Below are 21,976 nucleotides of genomic sequence, written 5' to 3' on the forward strand. Positions count from 1 at the left end.
TGGCCCTGGGAAAGTAGAAGTGGGTGACTCACTCGTAAATTTTAAGATTGAATCACCCCTTTTTTCTTAGATTTTATTTGACTTACCTGTCTATTATTCTGTGTCTCAAAGAGGCCATCCCTGGAAATTATGAAAGGAAGTTTCCTTTCGTGCGGAGTGGTTTCTATGCATGGAGGGTGGTTGAGCCATGGAATGCATTGCCTGATGGAGTGGTGAGAGCGAGAACGGTCAATGAGTTTAAGGAGTGGTATGATAGACTTTGTGTTTCTTAGGGGGGGACCTCCCCTCGATGAGTCTTGATAGACTTTGTGTTTCTTAGGACCTCCCACGATGAATCATATTTTGTCTTTTGACTCCATGGAGGCCTGAAGAATAATAATAATAATCTTTGAAGCATGATTTGAGGTAAGCTTAATATTGTTAAGCTTAAAATTTAATTTAATTATTAATTTAATTGTGCTTTCTTAGCCCTTAGATGCATGTTCCTAAAACACAAATATGCAAATATCCATGCTATGCAGGACATTCTAAAAAAAAAAAATTAATGAAGTTTATTTTATATGCTACATTTATTCATTGTGCATTCTTATTTATGTAGGTGGCCACTGTTTTATGGAATGGGTGCTCTTTCAGGTTTTGGAGCATTAGCAGGTATCTATTTTAATCATATTCACCGAAAAGCTTTATTCATGAAAAGTGTTGTGAGATATAGCACATATTTACCTATTACAGTATTGCCAGCTTTGTTTACTCCAGTGCTTCATTCATCGCTGTTGCCAGATATATTACTTGGACAAATAGAATGCTCTGTTTGCTTAGATACAAAAGCTATTGTATTACAGGTACTTTCTGGGGGAATTTATCCATTAATGTTATCTCAGATTGCTAATTTTTATTTTGCAGAGCGGTGTCATGTATATGCTGTGCCTTCATTACTGAAAGCACCCAAAGAACTTTTCAGCTTTTGGTATAAAATGACTTACCAAAATTCTCCTAAAATCGGAATAGTATTTATGTTTCAAGCCTTGGTTGCTTTATTTATTACACATAAAGAGATTGAGAGCACATTTAAAATACATATGAAGTTGCAGAGCAGTTAGATATGTCATTATGATTAGTGCATTTGTACTACAGAACATGTGTATTTTGTAAATAAAGAAATCATATACCAACTTAAAAGTGTTAAAATATTTAATGTTTTAAAATTGAAAATATGTGTGTTAAAATAAGTATATAAATCCCTATTTCTCAGAATCTGTAGTGTGAATATATTCTTCTATATTAAATTTTTCCAGATTTATAAGTTATAATTTTTTATATCATTGCCATAGAATAGGTCACCAAATCATCAGAATGGCCTTCATCAGAATACCTGATGAATACACTTTTTGCCCTATGACAAGGGATAGAGTCATCCTGAAAGATGCAGTTCATTGTAAAGTGGTCTCTGATAGGTAGCAGTTCTAAAATTTTCTGGTACGTTTGTGCATTCACCGAACCCTTTGTGAAATGCAAGGGCCGACACCGTGATACAATATCCTAGCCTCAGATCATCTGACTGGCTGAGAATTTGACTGTCAGCATTGTATTTTTTTCCCCTGATCATCGAACTGTCTACTGTCAGTGCCCTGCAGGTCAAACTTTTTCTCATCAGAAAAAATTACTCTTTTCCACTGATGAGGGGTCTATTTGGCATGCTCTTTGCACCAATTTAACCAAAGCAATCTTTTTTTTGTTGTTAACAAGGACTCTTTAGGATGCCTAGCTATCAGTTCCTTGAATGAGCCCTCTCCTGACAGTTACACAGCTTTCCACAACTCCCGTTTGTTCTTCCCAGTCCCTTTTCAGTTCCCTGGATGACACACGGCGATTTTTGAAGTAGAGCCGCTTTAGAGCTTGATCCTGGCATGGTGTAAACCAGGGTTTCCCAAATAGTGTTCTGCTGAACGCCAGTGTTCCACGAGAAGTTCTGGAATTTGTCATTTTAGTTTTCTAAGCATTTTTCATGAATAAATATTTTATAGTGGAAATATTCTGAGGAGAATAATATTCGTGAATATGTTGAAAAACCCAGAATGCCTAATAACATCTGTGTAGCAAATGTTAGTGACCAAGCTGTGTATTTTTAAACATGGAAGTATTCATTAATTATCGTTAATTTTCACACATCGAAACCTTTCAACATTTGGGAAAGGGAATACCGCTGTTTATGACCAGTCATAAACATTGCCTGCAAGCAGTTTATAACAATGGGCGGCGTATCCTCTGTTCTCAAAACTGAACGAAATAACATCTGTGTTGCAAATGTTGACCAATCAGCAAGGAAGTATAAAGAAAATTTTTCCACTGAAATTGAAGATTGAGGTAGTCTGTATCCGTTTCTCAAACCTAGTAATACCGAATACTTTATTCTCAAGTTCGTATTGTAGGGTGAAAGTAATTGTTTCGTGACCATAGTGCCATGATTTTTTAAAAGTAATAGGCCTACAGATTTAAATTTTAATATGATTAAGAGACAAGGGACTTTGTTAAATTTTGCTGTTAAGAAATCTCTTATTGAAGGTGTTTGTGACACAACAAAGTGATTCATCCACCTCCAGCCTACAGAGTGATCTCCATGATGTACAAAAGGAGGGGAAAACTACCAGTACACAGGAGAAAAAGTCTGCATTCACTCGTAAGTACTTATAATAATGTTATAAATTTTTGGTGATCAGAATGGGATATGTCAATGAAAATCAGCACAAATTAATTTAATGATGTTGGCCTTAGGAAACTACAATATGCTACAAGATTTTATTAGTCCAGTGATTGATAACTGATTTAAATGTAATTTTATATTTGTCAACATGTCACACCGTATGCATAAGTGTACTAATAATAACTTTATGATTATGTCATAATTAATTATTAATTAACGATTAATTAATTATTACTACATTACAAATTAACCAAAGTGTTCCGTGAAAATTTCAGGATTTGTGAAGTGTTCCGTCGTAGGAAATGCTGGTGTAAACAGTGACTTTCTTCCTGTCGCCTTCCTTTCAGCAGATCTGGTTTCCTTCACTTTCGACAGCAGACATACCATAGTAGATTGACTACAGGACACCCTTTCAGCTATTTTGTGAGAGGCGTAGCCTTCTCTATTCAAAGCTTGAATCACTTTTTCGGCAAGATGTAACTGCACATAACTAGCCATAGCGAGCTCAGCATGCAAATGTGAAACTAGCTTTTACTGTTTATTTATAGCATAAAAAATTCTGACGCATCAGCAGCAACTATTACATTATACAGAAACCTGTGGGAAAGATAGATGATGCAATACAATGAAATATCTAATGATAAACCAATGAAAATGACCATTTAACTACTAAAAACTATATTTATGTAAGGTGATGTGGTTTCTATGAATATGAGTGTAGACTAGCGTTTCTCAATTTTTTTTTTATCCTGAAATAATTTTCAGATCTCTTGTGGATAACCAACTAGATCATGGGGAAGAGATTTTGATGATAAAAATTAGTTCAAAAATGGCCAATAAGGGAAATATGCAGGAGAAAATTATATTAATGTAAACCAGATGGTATTTGATTGTGAAATGATCCAGAGTCAATTACAAGAAGTTATTTGATTATGTTTATTTCGCTCATTTCATAAAATAATGTGATACAAAAAATATATCATATAGAGCTGTCAAGGAGATCCAGGTAATCAATGGAGGTGATATTTAATCACCTCCATTGTTGGCCTTTCTGCAGTAAATACTTGGTACTTGTATACAGCATTGTCTACAGCAGAACACAACTGATCTGTCGTAAAGTTTTGCATATTATGTGCAATTTTGTCTTTCAAATCTGTCATATGAAGAACTTTGCCCTGATACATGATGCTTTTGAGATAACTCCAAAGCCAAAAGTCACAAGTTAAAATCTGGTGAACATATTGGCCATTTCATAGAAAATGAGTGACCGATTATGTTGACACAGTTGGTGAACTTTATCTCCTATGTTAAGGAGGTGCTCGATCTTGCATCAACAGTGTTGTATTCAGATGACCTCTGTTTCAATTGTGGGATGATGAAACTGTACGCCATGACCATGTAGGTCATAGGTCCAGTTTGATGGATTTCTCCCAAGAAAAATGGCCTGATAACGAACTTCGCTGTAAATTCTAATCATACGGTCTCTCTTTCAGTAAAGGTCACCTTTAGTGAAATTCACAGAGATTCTCTGCAGCTCAGTTACTACAGTTTTGAGTGAACATGAAAATGTACTTCATTCCTTGGATGTTCCAAGGCCAATCCTTGTCTACTCCATGCATGCCAGAAATGTCAACACAAACATTTCTCAGATATTGGCATCTCCTGTTTGCAACTTTCGGCTGTGACCGAGTTTATATGGGGAAAGATTGCAACACTTTATGCAAAGTTCTCTGTGTATGTCATAGCAAGACAAATCTGATTGTCTTGCTATGACGTGTACTGCATGAACTTGTAGCATGCTCATTAGACTACTCAACTATTGGGGAAGTATATCAAATTTTACAAATGACTGAAGATGTTGCAGAATTTGATGTACTCCCTCTTGGTTGGACTACCAAGCTGCCTGTCTCTTCAAATTGATGTACAATGCATCGCAGTACATTTGATGTCACTTGACCTTTTTGCAAAGTCTAGGCATCTATACTTTCAATGTGCTTTTGCAGCATCAAGCAAAGAGCCATCACACAAGTTGAATGATTAGCTAGTCTCACTTAAATTTATACTGCCATACGGTTCACATATATGCAAAATTCATTCTCTTTTCTTAAGCAAAATATTTGCCCTGTCAATCATTTTTGAACTATCTTTATTATTGGCACAATTTCTTCCTCATGATATGGTTAAGCTATCAAGTAAGTTTGAATTTCATCTACTGGTTCTTTACAGATTGTTCTGATAAGGATACTTTAATTTCAAATGCCATGTATAATATTTATGCTATATACGAGGGGTACCCAAAAATAAATAGAATCTGAACTTGGTGCGCACACCTTTTCTAGTTATGGATGCTGCTGCTAGGTATCATGAGTGTGCAGTTTTCCACGGCACTCTAGCAAGCAGCATCATCCTGTGAACTGGTTTGTTGTTCTAGCTGCTTTTTTGTTAGTGCTTACAAACAAGTTTGGTGATTTTGTGATGGCTGACCACAAGGAACAGAGAGTGTGTGAAATTTTCTTTTCTTTTGTGTAAAACTGCAGCTAAACTATTGTTATTATTCTTTGGCAAGCCTCGGAAAACCGCTCATAGGGCTGCATTTTACATTGCGGAACACCACTCATAGGCCTGCATTAAAATGCAGGCCTATGAGTGGTGTTCCGCTTCAAAAATGGGGACGTGGCAGTTGAAGACCAAACACAATCTAGGCCACCTTTGAGAAGCAGAAATGATTTTTTTATTTAATTCATATAGGGTTCTCTCATTAGGAGGCCTCAACCCTTTTGGGTGGAACGGGTTGAGGCCTCCTAATGAGAGATTAGGTATATATATATGTGTGTGTGTGTGTGTGTGTGTGTATTATGACTGTAAATCTGGGTGTGTTCTGGGGCTGGTTTTCCTGTACTGAGTGACAAAAAACCAACTTTCTGTGTGAAAATCCTCCTACCTCTGTATAAGACCAGCTGACTAACCTTTAGTCGAAAGAGACCAGATAGTTTTTTTCACGTCATAGACAGGAATCGAAAACCCATCTTTTTGACTAGGGGTCGATTATATATTGAATCTATACCGACTGAGCTACAGAGGGTGTGGCAGAAATTATGGAAACATCAAAAAGGTTTGCCAGGCAATCGATGAAGATTGTGAAAAGACCATTGAGGAAGTTTTTGAAGAGAAATTTGTCATGGACTTTGTGTTAGCAAATTTTAACAGATCAGCAAATAAAATGTGTTCCACTAAATTTGCCTCGTTTGCTCATAGAGGATCCAAAAAAAAAAGAAAAAGAAAAAAAGCGTGTGAATGTCATGATTTGAGGGAGCAAGTTTTTAATGACCAGAACTTTTAAAAGTTTTGAAAGAAATCCATGCAAGCCAAAAACAGCATTCCACAGAACTGTTTCCAGCAGTGGAGAAACCATTGGGACAAGTACATTGACTTGCATGGAGAATATTTTGAAGACTAGAATATATAATAAACCGGTTATTTTTGAGGTACCCCTTGTGTGTGTGTGTGTGTGTGTGTGTGTGTGTGTGTGTGTGTGTGTGTGTGTGTGTGTGTGTGTGTGTGTGTGTGTGTGTGTGTGTGTGTGTGTGCGCGCGCGCGCGTGCGTGCTGTATTTCCCCGAAAATAAGACCTAACTGGAAAATAAACCCTAGCATGATTTTTCAGGATTCTCGTAATATATAAGCCCCAGTTAAGATAGTCATCAGCCAGATGGACCCATTTAGTACGTCCTTTGCAACAGACGTATTGAATTATAAAATAATAATATTAATATATAATTAAATATAAATAAATAATATTATTGACATTAATACTTAAAATAAATCATCATCATCGTGCGTGTCAAAGATTTAGGCCTAGCATCGCCTGTTCCGGCCTGGTAATCTTTCTGTTTTCATTCTTTGAACGTGTTCCATCCATTTATGTTTATATTATTTAATTTTTTCTATTACTGGTTCTTGGTTTAATTCTTTCATAATTTCTTCGTTTCTTTTGTGATCAAATAGGGTATACTTTGCAGTTTTTTTCATAAACTTCATTTCTGCTGTTATTAATCTTTGTTTGTCTTTTTGTTTTATTGTCCAGATTTCGCTTCCATACATTAAGACTGATAGGGCTAATGTATTGTATACTTTTAGTCTGGTTTGTTTTTGAACTAGGTTTGGTTTAAATATAGTTAATTACACCTGCTATTTTTAAATATTTACAATTTTTACGTTTATATCTTTTTCATTTTCATATGTGATCATACATCCTAGATAGTTAAATGAATTCACCTGTTCTAAGATCTTGTTATCTATTACTATTTTAGTTATTGCTGGATCTTGTCCTTTAAAGGCCATAGTTTTTAATTTTCTGTTGATATTATCATACCATAATCTTTGGCTATCTCATTTAGATCTAAAATAGCTTTCTGTAAGTTATCTTCAGAATTTGTAATTATTATTTGGTCGTCATCAAAGAGGAGAGTGTTTAAGTTTACTGTAGGAGAAAGTTTAATTCCTTGATGTAAATTTTTATTCCATTTTATTATTATTTCATTTAAGTAAATATTAAAAAGAGTTTGCTGAGATGGGACATTCCTGTCGGACTCCTTGGTTTGTCTCTCTCGTATATGATAGCTCGCGATTTAATCTTATTTGTACTTGATTATTTTCGTATATACTTGTGATAGCTTTTAGGATATTATTTGGTATTTGTCTTTCTTTTAATATGTTAAAAAATATGTTTCTTTTAACTTTGTCAAATGCTTTTTCAAAGTCAATAAATGCAATATGTGTTTCTAAATTGTATTCTCTTCTTTTCTCTATTATTAATTTTAGGCAAAAGGCCGGGTCTATACATGATCATCGTTTTCGAAATCCATTCTGTACTTCTAAAATAAAGTTTTCGGAATATTTCATTAGTTTGCTATTTAAGATTCTGCTATATATTTTGTAACAGGAATTTAGTATACCAATACCTCTGTAGTTTTTAAGGTCATCTCTATTACCTTTTTTAAAGATAGGAATCACAATTCCTTTTTTTTCCATTCTATTGGAGGGATACCAGTTGAATAAATTTTATTTAAAAATGAGTTGTTCCTGCGTATTTATATAGTTCTGAACCTAGCTTATCTTCTCCAGGTGGTTTTCCATTTCTTGTTTTTTCCAGACTTATACTTAAAATAAGTGATAATATAAATTATAATTAAGTATTTGTAAATACCCAAGAGGGCACTTTTGCTGACAGGTAAACGGCTATGTAAACAGGCGTTTACCTCTCGTCGACTGACAAGGGTGCCTCGTCAATCTACATTCCCTCCACTGGTTATGAAAATGCACGTATTACCTGTATTTTAGCAATTCATCTGGATGGAAAGAAAACCCACCTCTAATCATAACTAAGGGCAAGAAAGATAAGATTCAACATGTTTCAGGCATTTATGTTCTTGAAACCAAAAAAGCCTGGTGCACACAAGCAATTATAAAGAAGTGGGTCGATTTAATGTTCCCACTTGTTTTGCGAGGTGGCCAAAGAGGTTTGCTAGTCTGGGATTCAGCCAGAACTCACCCCACTAAAGACATGAAAAACTTCCTTGCAGAGAAGAATTGATCAAATAATGATTTCTGCAGGAATGACTGCCTATCTTCAGACTCTTGATATTGCAATAAACAAGTCATTCAAGGACCATTTGTGCATGGAAATCAATGACTACATTGAAAATAGGATGGAGAGAAATCGGCGTTGATACTTTGTGAAGCCTAGCTTGCAAGAGGTCGTAACTTGGATGAAGAATTCATGGGATAAAATCACTGACAGCTGTGTTGCCAATGCACTACGAGCAGGCTACATGGACAAGAAGTGCTCATTTAAGGAGAGCTCTATTGCTGGACATGAGATGTTGGGGCCAATGGTTCTACTGGAAATGGAGTCGCAAGAAATTCAGGCCAGAATTCGGGGTTTGGAGAGTTAGACGATGTTCCAGAAGATGACATGACTGTATTTGAATAATTGTAGATTGTTGTACATGAAAAAATAAGACATCCCCTGAAAATTAGCCCTAATGCATCTTTTAGAGCAAAAATTAATATAAGACCCGATCTTATTTTCGGGGAAACACGATATGTGTTTTTTTATAACAAAAGCCTGTTCTTTTATAACAATTGGAGATGACATTTGCATCTTTGTCACTAGGCAGCCCCCCAGAAAGAATTAAGTTCAGTTCTAGTTGCTGAATAGAGGAACTTTCTCTAAGCCATTTTTCGACCAGTTCCTGAATTAGTCTGCCACAGACAAGCTTGTTTTTTCTACTGAAAACTTTTATCCTGTAAACTCAAGAAAAACAAACAAACTCGTGCTGTTTCAGACAAAATCTATGCTGTGTTACAGTTAGGGGCGGGAGACTATGGCAGCACTTGTTTACCTCTCTTCGTTGGATGCCATTTATTATAATAGCCTTGGACCAGCTATCTCTGATTTGCTTCTAGTGGAGATTGAACTTGCCTGCCAGTCTACAAAAGTTAGGCTTGAAACAGGCTTGCTTACTCCCTGTAGAGAATAAAAGGCATTAGTGAATGTGTTGTGTAAATTTATAATTATAAAAGAGCCTGTGTAGCTCAGTGGAAATGGTAAATTCAATTCTAGTCGCTGACTAGAACTTTGACTAAGCTTTTTTCACCCATTTCCTGAGTTAATCGAACTCTGGTACGGGCAAGCAGGTTTTTTTCTCCTGGAAAACTCGGGTTTTTCATCTCATAAACTTAAGAATAATGACTCTAACCTATACTATTTTCAGACACTAAAGGTAGTGTTAGGATTTGGGACTGAGATGGGCACTTGTCAGCCGCCGCCGCCTCACTGGATGCCATGTATAATCAGTGATAGTCTTTGGCCAGCTATCTCGGATTGGCTACTAGTGGAGATTGAACTCGTTCTGTCTCCAAAAGTTAGGGCTAAAATGCCTTTGCCAACTTCCTAAAAGGGAATAAAAGAGCTTTTTTTTTATATATGTAAAATTTATACGTTCATTTTTTTTTTAAATCGTGATCTCTTCATTGCTAAAAGGAGATAAAATCTCTCCTTCATTTTTGAAATTATGGATTTTACAACCGTGTTATAACTCTTTATTATCCCAACGTTTCGATCTTCATATCAAGGTTATCTGGAGCATACATAAATATATAAGACAAGCTGCATTACATTTCAAACCGTAAGCTAGAGATACAATGATTTGAAACAAACATTGTCAACGTATCTAAAGGTGGCGATGTTTTCGCGTTTTGGTCTCATGGCCGCCAGACACTAGACACATTCCTTAGCCACCTAAACAAGCCACACAAACGTATACAGTTTGCAATTGAGATTGAAAAATATAACACACTGCTGTTTCTGGATACACTTGTCACACGTCTCCCCTCGGGCAATCTTTCCTTCACCGTTTACCGGAAACTGACACATACTGGCCAATATATACACATAAACTCCTACCATCACCCAACACAAAAACTTGGTGTCATCAGTACCCTAAAAAACGGCTCTGAAGATCTGCTTCAGTGAACAGGCACTGAAAGACGAATTTAAAGTGATCAGCAATACTTTTCAAAAAAATGGATACAGGCAAAACACTATTAATAAAATTCTCTACAAGACCTCAATAAAAAATGGACAAAGCAGTCTACAATAAAACTATAACCATTCCCTACATTAAAGGAACATCAGAAAATAAACAGAGTACTACAAAAATGCAACCTCAAAGCCACCTTTAAACCTCCTGCAAAATTAAAAAGCTTACTCAACTCATCCAAAGACCCACTCCCTCTGCTGACCCACCCTGGAGTATACTGTATTTACTGCATCTGCAACATACCACACATAGGAGAAACAGGATGCACAATTCTGATCAGACAAAAAGAACATAAATCAAATATAATAATTATGGTGAAGCTGGCCTTTCTAATCATGCCCTGAACACCTTACATAGAATTGACTGGAAAAGCACTAGTTGTCTACATCACACCAAAACATGATATGAACGCAAATTTAAGGACGCTTGTGAGATCATTATCAACCTCCCCAATCTAAACAATAATAATGGTCTAAAAATCCCATATGGGTATGGAAGGCATATATTTGTCCCATGAATCCTTCCTCTCTAAGAAAAACTAAACAGGACTAGAAAATCCAGGATTCTAAATCTAAAATAACTTTAATACTAAAAAATAGGACATCACTGTTAAAGGAAAAAATCTGTAAGAAAGAATGTTTATTCATGTAATTTATAAATAATTTTTTTTTAAATCAAAAATAACAATTGTAATAATAGAAATAGGGCATCACTGTTACTGGAAGGAAAACTATCTGTAAGCGAGAATGTTTATTCATGTAATCATAAATTAAATCTAGCTTGATGTAATTTTTTTTCCCTTCACTAGAGGTCATGCCAGTGAGTAGCATGCAATCAAATCATTGTTTCTCTAGCTTACGGTTTGAAATGTAACACAGCTTGTTTTCTATATTTATGTATACTCCAGATGAAGATCTTGATATGAAGATCGAAACGTCGGGATAATAAAAAGAGTTATTTTAACACGGTTGTAGAATCCATAATTTCAAAAATGAATGCTGACCATGTAACACTAAAAGAAAGGATGAGATAAAATCTGCATAACATCATACATGTCCACTAGGAGATGTGTTTTATATTATGGGAAATACTAAGGATAGTGATCAGATCTTACTCCATCTTTACTACAAGTTGCTCCTGTCATGAAAGGTTTGTTTACCCTTGGATCCGCCGAAACTTATAGTTTCTATATTCGGCATGAAACTCTTGTTTCTCTATTCGGTTTTGAAATCTCTTTGCAGAAAGAGCAGAGATCTCTTTCTACAACCAAACTCTTCATAAGATTTCTTAAATTTTGGCATCAGCTCAAAGTCATTTTGCAGCTCAATTAGTTTTTCCTCCATGGCTCCCACTACCTCAGTATCGGAAAATGGATTCATTATCTAATCTGGAACTTCCAACGAAAGTAAATCCTTGATCTACTTGCCATGTCAGGATGTACCTTCTTCAAATGTTCAATTATTTTGGAAGGCTTCATGGCCTCATTTGAGAAGACCCTTTCACAAATTGGCACATTAGCAGCTGCTGGTTTGTTGGTGCTGGTATGCATCCATATTTTAGGTATTCAAAGCTATACTGCCTACATTTCTTCTTTGACCTATCTGCATCTGCCATTTCTATTCTGGAACATGCAGAAATAAGCATACATATATGTTTGAAAGCAGTTTTTATAAATAATAATCTTTATCTTTATATCCTCACAATATAACAGAACCTATAATTTGCCAAGCTGTGACACAACACCACTTACATAGCTAAACGCTTGGCATTTTCGTTCAGTAAATAAGAATATGGGAAAATACATTATAACACACTCAATACTATTAAGGTAAAAAAGGAACACTTCAGAAATTACCAACAAAAATCTCGAAAAATGTCTTGGAAAACCACATGGAAAACAATTTTTTTTTTAACATTTTTATTATTTCTCAGATAAATTACATATATTATAGGAACACAATTATGCATAACAAATACTTTCTTGTACATAAAGTTTTTTGAATAATAATAATAACAATAACTGTTTACAACATATATTATTATAATAATCATAATGATGATTGTTACAGATGGTTCTTTGCAATTTTTACACTCTATATATACAATATCAATGGATATAATCACTCTATATTGCATACTTTTGTTACAGTTATTACATACATTACATACATTTGATTACATATGATACATTACTTACATTTGTTTACATGTGATACGTACATTACATGCATTTGGTTACATATGATACATCTTGGATGAGAACTAATTTCTCTGCTTTCATCCTCGAAGCTTATATGTAAGCTTACCTGAGGATGACACCAGTTGGTTATTATTTGTTGTTTAATTTTTTTTAATTTATTTATTTTTATATTAATAATAATAATAATAAACAAACAGCTGCAATTAATTATTGCACATTTCAGCATTTTGCAGCACACCAACACCCCCCCCCCCCCCTGCTGCCTGCTTGCCTCTTATCGCCCCCTTAATAATCAAACCGTCCACTTTGGGAACCACTGGTCTAGACTAGCAATTTACAATTGCTAGTCTAGACCAGTTGCTAATTTATCAATTAGCAATTGATATCGACAGGTGAACCTTAATATCGGGTATGTCCAACTTTGGCTTTGATTACCTCCTGCAACCTTTCAGGGAGGTTTTCCACCAATGTGTGGCTGACATCAGGTGAAATTTGAAGTGTTGGATATCAGTAGCATCCCTGATTGCCCTGCCTCTCTTTACATCAAAAGGATTGAACATTACCATCCTGATGTCATTAATGAATAATAGTGTCCTAAGGACAAGAGACTGATTCCTGTGGAGCACTACCAGTCAACTTAAATCTGGCAGATTCACACCCACCATATACCACTTATTGATATGGGTCAACTGTCCACTTATCCAAGTCAAGAATTTATATTCCAAACCAATATTCTCGAGCTTATGCAATAGCCTTTCATATGATAAAATACACTGGAAATCAAAATTTTACTGAAATCACCCCCCCCCCCCCCCAAGATTATTTAGTCATTTCTTATAGATTTCGAGGTGCTGAACACGAATGTGACAATGAAAAGCAAAATTAGCTGTGGTTTGTGAGAGATCAGCAATGGTTTCTTATATATAATAGAGTAATATGGACTTATTACATATACCAGTAAATGTGTGCTTCTCTATACTAGTACAGTGACAGACAAGAAAGCACGTGATTTTGCATGTTGGCAACCAATTTGTACATCCTTCATTTCTTTCTCCCCTTCAGCATGAATCGACTATTCTTGACATGTCGCCAAGCGAAGCTCTAGCAAGCGTGGGCATACTATAAGTCCAACGTCACTTTGCCTGTCGCTTGTGTAATTGCTCAGGATCATCTCTAGCAAGCATCTAACAGTAGTCAGCCAACATAGAAGTTGACTACTTTCCGTGGTATTGTTTCTCCATCAGTGCAATTTCATCAGGGCTGTTGCCAGATTAAATCGCGCCCTGAGGCAAACAATTAAATATTGACCCTGATGGATTATAAGACAGAAATATAAGAAAATCTCCAATTGCTATTTTCCAATTGTTTTTATTACAAGAGAAACATTTATTTATTCATATGGAGTTTCCTCCCTTTTCTCCCCCTTCCCTATTGGGGAGAGTTGAGCCCCCTCATGGGGGTTAAGTATTTATAGCTGTAGATCCATGTGTTCACGGGGCCGGTTTGTCTGCTTGCGGGACGAAAAACCCCAGATAAACTGGGGGGAAAACCCTGCTGTCCACGCCCAAGACCTTGGCTAACTTGGCTATGGCTGAGGAAGATCCTTAAGGTCCTCACTTCAGCGACGGGAATCGAACCTAGGACACTCTTCCCCTGGCATATGTTGTGAAGCAAATAGCCACTAGGCTAACTGCGTGGACAAGAGAAACATTAATGCAAAACGATTAAATAATATTAATTAAATGTTTGCTCTATGGGGATATCACACAAAACTGTTTATAAGCTCTTCTAAATTTAAATTATAAGCTATGTCCGCCTCTATTGATATAGTTGCTAGACCAACCAATCTTTCTTGGGTCATAGCTGTTTGCAAATAATTTAATGAGTTTAAGCTTGGAAAAACTTCTTTCCACACTTGCTACACAAACAGGAATTGTTAAAAATATCCGTACTCCGTGAAGATCTTTCACGTACCCCCCGGGGTACGGATACCACACTTTGAGAAACACTGATCTAAAATGTGGATTCTAAAATGTTTAGTTTTAGTATGTATGACTATAATTTTTTTATCATTAAAATATAATAAGCACATTAAACTAAACGCCGTATATTTGTAAAATATCTTGTTGCTGTAATACGGAGCCTACCGCAATATGGCTGAACGAGCGCCCTTATTAAGCGACGCTGTGAGGCAGGCTGCCTCTATGCTACACCCTGTCAACGGGACAGAGTTTCATGATGGAAACATTCACCCTTCTCATCACCAACTATGCTGCAGTTGCCCGGAAAGAAATCCAAGTGGGAATGGAGCAAGTGTATTTTTAAGTATAAATTGTAGCCAAGTTTGTGATAGAGACAAGTCCTCAACCAGTCCTTGCAGTTTTCTGCAATGACATTTCCGAGGAAATTAGTTCAGAGATGCCAGCGTACTTCAAACAGATGTTTTAGGTTACTTTCATGTAGACCGTGTCTGACTGGAAGCTCGTTTCCATTATGCAGCAACACTTCTTGAGACTCAATTTTGTGAGTCTGAATATTTGCTATTCGTGCGTGTCATGTTTGATTCGAAGGGCATCAGGCGATCTACATCGTAGCAGAACACGAGGTCATCTTCCTTTTGGAAGTAAGGTGCAATTGCTCATGACTAGTGCGAAACGAAGTCACTTGGATATTATCTTTGAGAAGATTCCATTGTAGAAATCTTGATCTCAGCTCTGCTTGGACAGTTCCAGATCGCGAACAAGATCGTTCAGTTCGGATCTTCAGTTCAGTGTGTGGCACAGATGACCAACAGTGGCCGACATATGGATCATCATTAGACGCCGAAGGCACAGGAGGGCTCGACATCCTCTGGATCGATGGAAAATTCTTTCGGAGGTTCGGAAACGAGAAGGCCTTCGCCGTGCAGATCTGGTCGGAGAGCAGATGGTATATTCGGTACGCAATTGTCCACTTCTTTTTCCTCATGATGCCTCCAGAAAGAGGTGGTACCATGCAGAAGTAGCAGTGCATGATTTCTTGGCTTCCTCCAAACCATAGGAACAGTAAAAGACATGGACTCTGGATTGAACAAGAAAAAAATACAGCATCATCGTTCCAGTTTCAGAAAAAGGATATTTACAGTGGACAGTGGCGGATTACTCATTGAGGCAATGATATGGCAATTCTTAGCAGATCTCTCAGGCCACATATAGCTACGCAGCGCTTACAAACTGCAGCAACAAATTTGGAGGACTGGTTCAGAAAATGGAGAATATCTGTAAATGCCGATAAAAGCACTGCCATTCTCTTCACAAGAAGACAAGCATCTCACTTTGGAGAAGTTAAACTTTTTAACACAGCCATCCCATGGAGAACTAGCACCAAATATCTAGGCATTCATCTTGATAATCATTTAAACTTTAACTCCCACATAGTTTATGCATGCAAAAAAGCAAACTCTGCAATTGTGCAACTCTATTCTCTCCTCAATCGAAGAAGTCAAGTCAGTACTGAAAACAAACTACGGATCTATAAAACAATTATCAGACCATCGTTAACTTACGGATCACCGGCATGGGGTCACACTTCCCCCACCAACATCAAAAAGCTACAAGTTATTCAAAACAAATGCCTCCGTATGATTTTTAACGCTCCGTGGTTTGTCAGAAATGCTCTCTTACACCGTGATGCTGATATTCCAGATATTCCCATGTTCCTCCATAACAGTGCTGCTGCTTATTTTTCCAAAGCAGCTGTTCATCCAAATCAACTCATTCAAGAGTCATCTAACTATGACGAACACGATAGGTGGAAACATAAGCGCCCGAAAGCAGCTCTGCTTATCGGTGCAGGTGCCTCCGTACAGCCCTAAATAGGGTGAGCCAGGTGCTCGCTAATATTTAATACAAGATTATTTCATACAGACGAAGGGATCGGAGTCCATGGGACTGATATCCATCATGCCACATCAGTTATCAGTGATTTATTCAGAATGAGTGGCGTATTCATGGAGATGGAATGATTTGGATTTTGAATGGAAGTACTCAGTGAATTCGGTGATGTGATTTGATTGATATATAGAGGTAAGACTTTGATTTAGTTGCAATTTAGAAATTGTCCTGATTTCTTAAAAGAAAATACGTTATTGAACTTTAACGGTTGCTATCGCAGAAAAGCTAACTTGTGGAAAGCTTTTCCAGTTGCAGTCGATACAAAGGAGTGCATTTTGATTGAGATTCACGCATCGATAAGTGAGGTTTCGCTACTAAATTTTCAGTTTTAGTAATCGACCAACCCCGAATCAAAACCTACTAGTCGTAACTATGACTGACATAGATACCGACACCCTGATAGAAACATTAGACAAAGGTCTGGCTCTAAGCCTACTCAAAAAATTACTAAAAAAATTTGAAGTGGAATGGCCAGGTTATTTGAACCTGTACTTCACAACGAGAGATGATGAGGAAAGTGAGGATTCTGCTAATACAGAGGAAAAATTGAATTTGGTTGTCTCCAATCCCCCCCTGGATCAAGGAGAGTCCCACCCGCGGAAAAAACGCAAAACTCAGTCGACAGAACCACATACAGATGAAGGTATGGAGGAAGATGGACACAACTCTGACCCTCCTACCTCCACTAAAGAGAAATTGCCTCCAATTATCTTAAGAGAAAAGAATAGGTGGACAGAACTACGGGCCACTATGACTAGTCAACAGATAGCATACTCTACTGCAAAGAATTTAGACGATGGTATTAAAATCCAACCTGCCACTATAATGGACTTCCGTAGACAATAAAGGTGTACAGTATCATACCTTCACCCTTGACTCCGAGAGGAACCTGAAGGTGGTTCTCCGTGGAGTATCAGAGCACATACAAACAGAAGACATAGCTGCTGATCTTTGCTACCAAGACCTAACACCCATCAAGGTCAGCAGAATGACCAGAGCAGACAAAAGTCCGATGCCACTCGTCTTAGTAGAGATTCACTAGGCATATAGAAACATATATGACCTTTTTATAAATTATATGCAATTATATGAAATTTTTATAATTGCAAAAAAGATATAGAGGAATAGTTTGTTATATAGTCAGTTTGATGTTATCCTATATTTTGCAGCTGACCATATTCGTAATTCTATGTAATACTTTTATATAATTTTTGTGCAGCTCATAATGGAAAAGAATTCGTATTTTTGAGTATGGGTGTCATGGTCTTGTAGATAACTACTTGTATGAAATTCATGGATTAGGACTTGGTTCTTAATTATTACATTGAAAGATCAGCAGTTTTTCCCCATAGTAAATTTTATTCTTGAATTAATAAACATGAAATGGAATATCAGATTACTTGCGTGCACTTAAGGCTGAAAATTCAGGAAAGCAATAGCAGTTAATAATGTTCCATGCAGTAGAGCTGGATGCCAATAAGATAAAATACAATGTAGGGTGTTGTTACAGGACTGTGGTTCAGTTGCTGGAAATGCGTTATCAAATTACCAATTACACTCGGGTCTCTTTTTATGCGTATCTTTTTTATGCGGTGCACAACTTCAAAACTATGTACCGTTGTACATAATGAACAGCGTGTTGCAGCATATTCTGCCGTAAAGTGAAAGCAGTGAGTGTCTGTGAGGTTTAATTGTGCATGTAAGTGTTTGTCTTTTCATTATCGAGAGTCTAAATTTTGCTAATTTTTATTTTAAAGATTTAATTTGGCCCAATGGAGAAAAAAAGTAACAAATAAAAGCAATTTCTTTGGAAATGAAAATTGCAATTTTAGATCGCTTAGCAAAAGGAGAGGGATCTACAGCGATTGGTAAACATTTTAATTTAGGCGAATCTACTATAAGAGCAATTAAAAAGAATGAAGTCGCAATAAGAAAATCTTTCATTTCTGGCACAAAACTAAGTGCCAAATTATCATCGTACTCAAGAGATGCTTTATTTGAAAAAAACTGAACGAGCGCTCGTAATTTGGATTGAAAAATTAACTGAAAGAATTCTTTGAGTTAATTCTATAAGTGGTTGTTTAATTAAACAAAAAACTCTTTGGTTTTATGAACAGATGGAGCAATTAGAGCATCTACTTCCGCTTCCCAGGGTGATAAAGAATTTTTGGCTAGCAAAGGATGGCTAACCTGTTTTTAAAAAGGAATGCACTTCGAAATGTGAAGATTACAGGCGATGTTGCAGCAGCAGCCAAAAATTTTCAAGAGAAGTTACCCAAAATTATTGGAGATGGTGGGTATTGTCTCGAGTAAGTGTTTAACACTGACGAAACAGGATTGTTTTGGAAAAAAATGCCTAGTCGAACTTTTCGCAGTCTGAAAAAAAAGCAAGTGGGTTTAAAGCAAGCAAAGATCGAGTAACGTTACTTTGTAGCAGTGCATCATGGGAGCGAATGTTGAAACCCCTTCCTAGTAAATCGATCTCTAAGACCATGTGCTCTAAAAGGCAAAGATCTAAAACAGCTACCGGTACATTGGATGGCTAATACAAAGGCCTGGGTAACAACTGCTCTATTTACTGAATAGTTCAATAATTGCTTTGTACCAGAAGTGGAAACATATATGAAGCAAAAAGCCCTCGATTTTAAAGTTTTATTAATTGTTGACAATGCACCAAGTCATCCGCATTTAGTACATCCAAATGTGCAGGTAGTTTTTTCTCAATACAACAAGCATTATTCAGCCATTAGATCGAGGTATAATTGCTACTTTTAAAAAATATTACGTTAAGCACACTTTTCAATTCATACTGGATAAACTAGAAAATGAATCATTAATAGTAAGTGACGTTTGGAAAAAATTTTCTATTTTGGACTGCTTAAATCATGTTGCATCTGCTATCGCTGAAATAAGACCACAAACTTTAAATGCCTGGTACAAAGCAGTTTGGCCTGGATGTGTTGCAAACAGTGCAACCATCTACATCAGGGGTGGCCAACCTGTGGCGCATTGCATGATTAAAAGTGGCGCACTGAACCCCAGAGAAAAATTTTTAAAAATTTTGTATACGATTTATATATATATATATATATATATATAAACACAATTAACCTACCACTGAATTCTAGAGTGCGCACTTATTATACTTGTTTGATCTTGAAGCAACAGGCACCGGCAAATGCTGACATGCGTCAGCAGTTACTCAATCAGTTTACAGCTGACTCTCGTGTCATAACGTTCGATGAACTTCTGATTCGATGTTAGTGAACAATTCTGTGTTTTCGAACTTATATGTTTTTATTAACAGTTCTTGTTCTTTAAGTTTAAGATAAGATTTCTATTTTCATGAAGGCTTAATATAGTTCTGTAAATTGAAAAATGCATTTTTTCATTTTAAACGCGTATATCAAGTTCTTTCCCGCTCCCCTAATTTGCTGATTACTGAAATCTGCAATTATTCGGTATATTTTTTTAAATTTTTTTTTTATACAATATCTTTCCTTTTTATTTATATAGTAGGTTTATTCCTAAAATTTAACTGATCAGCAAAGCTTTGGCAATGAGGATGTTTGAGTTGTGTGTGTGTGTGATTGCCAGTTGATCGACTGTTTTATGGGAGGAAGCGATCTCGTATTTCATTGGAAATAATATATTACGAGAGAGAGACGAAAACTCTCTATGAAAAAAAAAAAAAAAATATGATTTTTAAACTTATAAAATTTTTAAACTGTATTAGGCCTTCGCGAAAACAGGAATCTTATCTTAAACTTGTAGAACTGTTTTTGAATGTTCATAATGTTTAAAACGATAAAATAATTTAAATAAATTATTTAATAAGCTTTACTTTTTGAAAAAAAAAAATTTTTTTACAGTCCCCATTACTTTGCAAAAGAAAATGAGCAGAAGGTGATAACAAGCGCCAGTTTAAAATTGTGGGAAAATCAGTTCTTATTTATTGCAAGTCCTTCAGGAAAACCGTTGTTCATTGTTTGTGAAAGCACTCTCTCAGATAACAGAAGACATGATCTTAACAGACACAATAGAAAACATCAAGCTGAATTAGAAGAAAAACTGAAGTTAGTTCCTGGGTCTGAGTTGTGGAAAGAATATGTGGTTAAGAAAAAGGAAGAAATAAAAAGGGAGAAAATATATTTGTGAAACGAAGTTGTGAAAGTGTGGCAATGCTGGAGGCGTCATATGAAATTGCCTTTGTGTTGGCTAAAAAACAAGCCTTTCTCTGATGGAGAGGAAGTTGTTAAGCCCTGTCTCGAAAAATTTACAAAATGTCTTGGTGATAAGAATGTTGAAAGAAAAGTAAAACCAAATTGCTCTGTCCAAGCAAACAATTACAAGACGCATCGAAGAACTTTCCCATGATGTTACTGAGCAATTGAAAGACCATGTTCATGTTTGTTCTTTCTTTTCTTTAGCCTTGGACGAATCCGCTGATATATGTGATGTAGTCCAATTAAGCATTTTTATAAGAGGAATTGATGGTAATTTTAACATCTTTGAAGAACTTATCGGTCTTGAGTCACTTCATGGAAAAACCAGAAGGTCAGACATATTTCACAAAGTAAAGTCATGTCTAGAAAATCAATAATTGGATTCTAGTAAGCTCATCAGTGTTTGCACTGATGGAGCACCGTCAATGATAAGTAGAGTTTCTGGGACTGTAACTTTACTTGAAAGGTTTTCAGGTCGTTCTCTACTAAAGTATCACTATTATATATGAAGAATCTCTGTGTGGAAAAACCCTAAATTTGAAGCATGTTATGATGCCAGTTGTAAAGTGTGTGAATAAAATTAGAGCAAGAGGGTTAAACAGAAGAGAATATTGTGAACTGCTAGATATGGAATATGGTGATCTCATCCTTCATTGAGGTGCACTGGCTTTCTAAAGGACAAATTCTCGGTAGATTTTGGAAGTTGAAAGTGTTTGTAATTTTCTGGAAGAGAAGGATGAGCTGCATGAGGAAAAAGTCCTATTGTGTGATGAGAAATGGCTATTTGATTTAGCATATTTAGTTGATGTTACCAGCCACCTCAATGATCTAAATTTGAAACTACAGGGCAAGAACAAATTGTTTCCTAGCTTAGTAAATGACATCAGTGCATTCAAAATGAAATTAAAACTGTTCATCTCCTAGTTAGAAAACGGGGATTTAAGTCAATTTCCACATTTAAAAGAACATACTGAATCTGTTGAAGATAATGACAACTTTACAGAATATACTGAGAAACTCAGATTATTGCAAGAGTCCTCTAACAGTCGTTTTAGCGATTATGCTGAAGAAGACTGCGCATTTATAAATCCCTTTTCACTTACTGAATATCTTGACGATGCCTGGTAACATACATATGAAACTTATTGATCTCAAAAACAATTCTTTATTGAAAATGAAATTTAATGAACTTCCATCACTCCCAGATGCTTCTGATATAATTAATTTCTGGCGATCGTTGCCCTGGAAAACATTTTCCAGAACTGATAAAATCTGCTCCGGGTCATACCTGTCGTTTTGGAACTACATGCAGAT

General features: G+C 36.1%; 1 protein-coding gene across 5 annotated transcripts in view; it reads left to right on the forward strand.

The window, feature by feature from the left end:
* LOC150094957 (transmembrane protein 126) overlaps nucleotides 1-21,976 on the forward strand; it is a 199,711-nt gene that overhangs the window by 156,212 nt on the left and 21,523 nt on the right. For 3 of the 5 annotated variants that reach the window (XM_090411316.1, XM_090411317.1, XM_090411315.1), the window contains one exon: nucleotides 599-1,172. In XM_090411316.1, the coding sequence (XP_090267442.1) occupies nucleotides 599-1,100 (502 nt within the window). In that variant the 3' untranslated portion in view covers nucleotides 1,101-1,172. Of the gene's footprint in view, nucleotides 1-598; nucleotides 1,173-2,976; nucleotides 3,272-21,976 lie in introns of those variants that run through there. The other 2 variants (XM_090411319.1, XM_090411320.1) reach the window with 2 other exon arrangements.

The sequence above is a fragment of the Typopeltis vanoorti genome, chromosome 21, assembly GCF_054136105.1.
Source record: "Typopeltis vanoorti isolate ZY-2024b chromosome 21, IOZ_Tvanoo_1.0, whole genome shotgun sequence".
Lineage (NCBI taxonomy): Eukaryota > Metazoa > Arthropoda > Arachnida > Uropygi > Thelyphonidae > Typopeltis > Typopeltis vanoorti.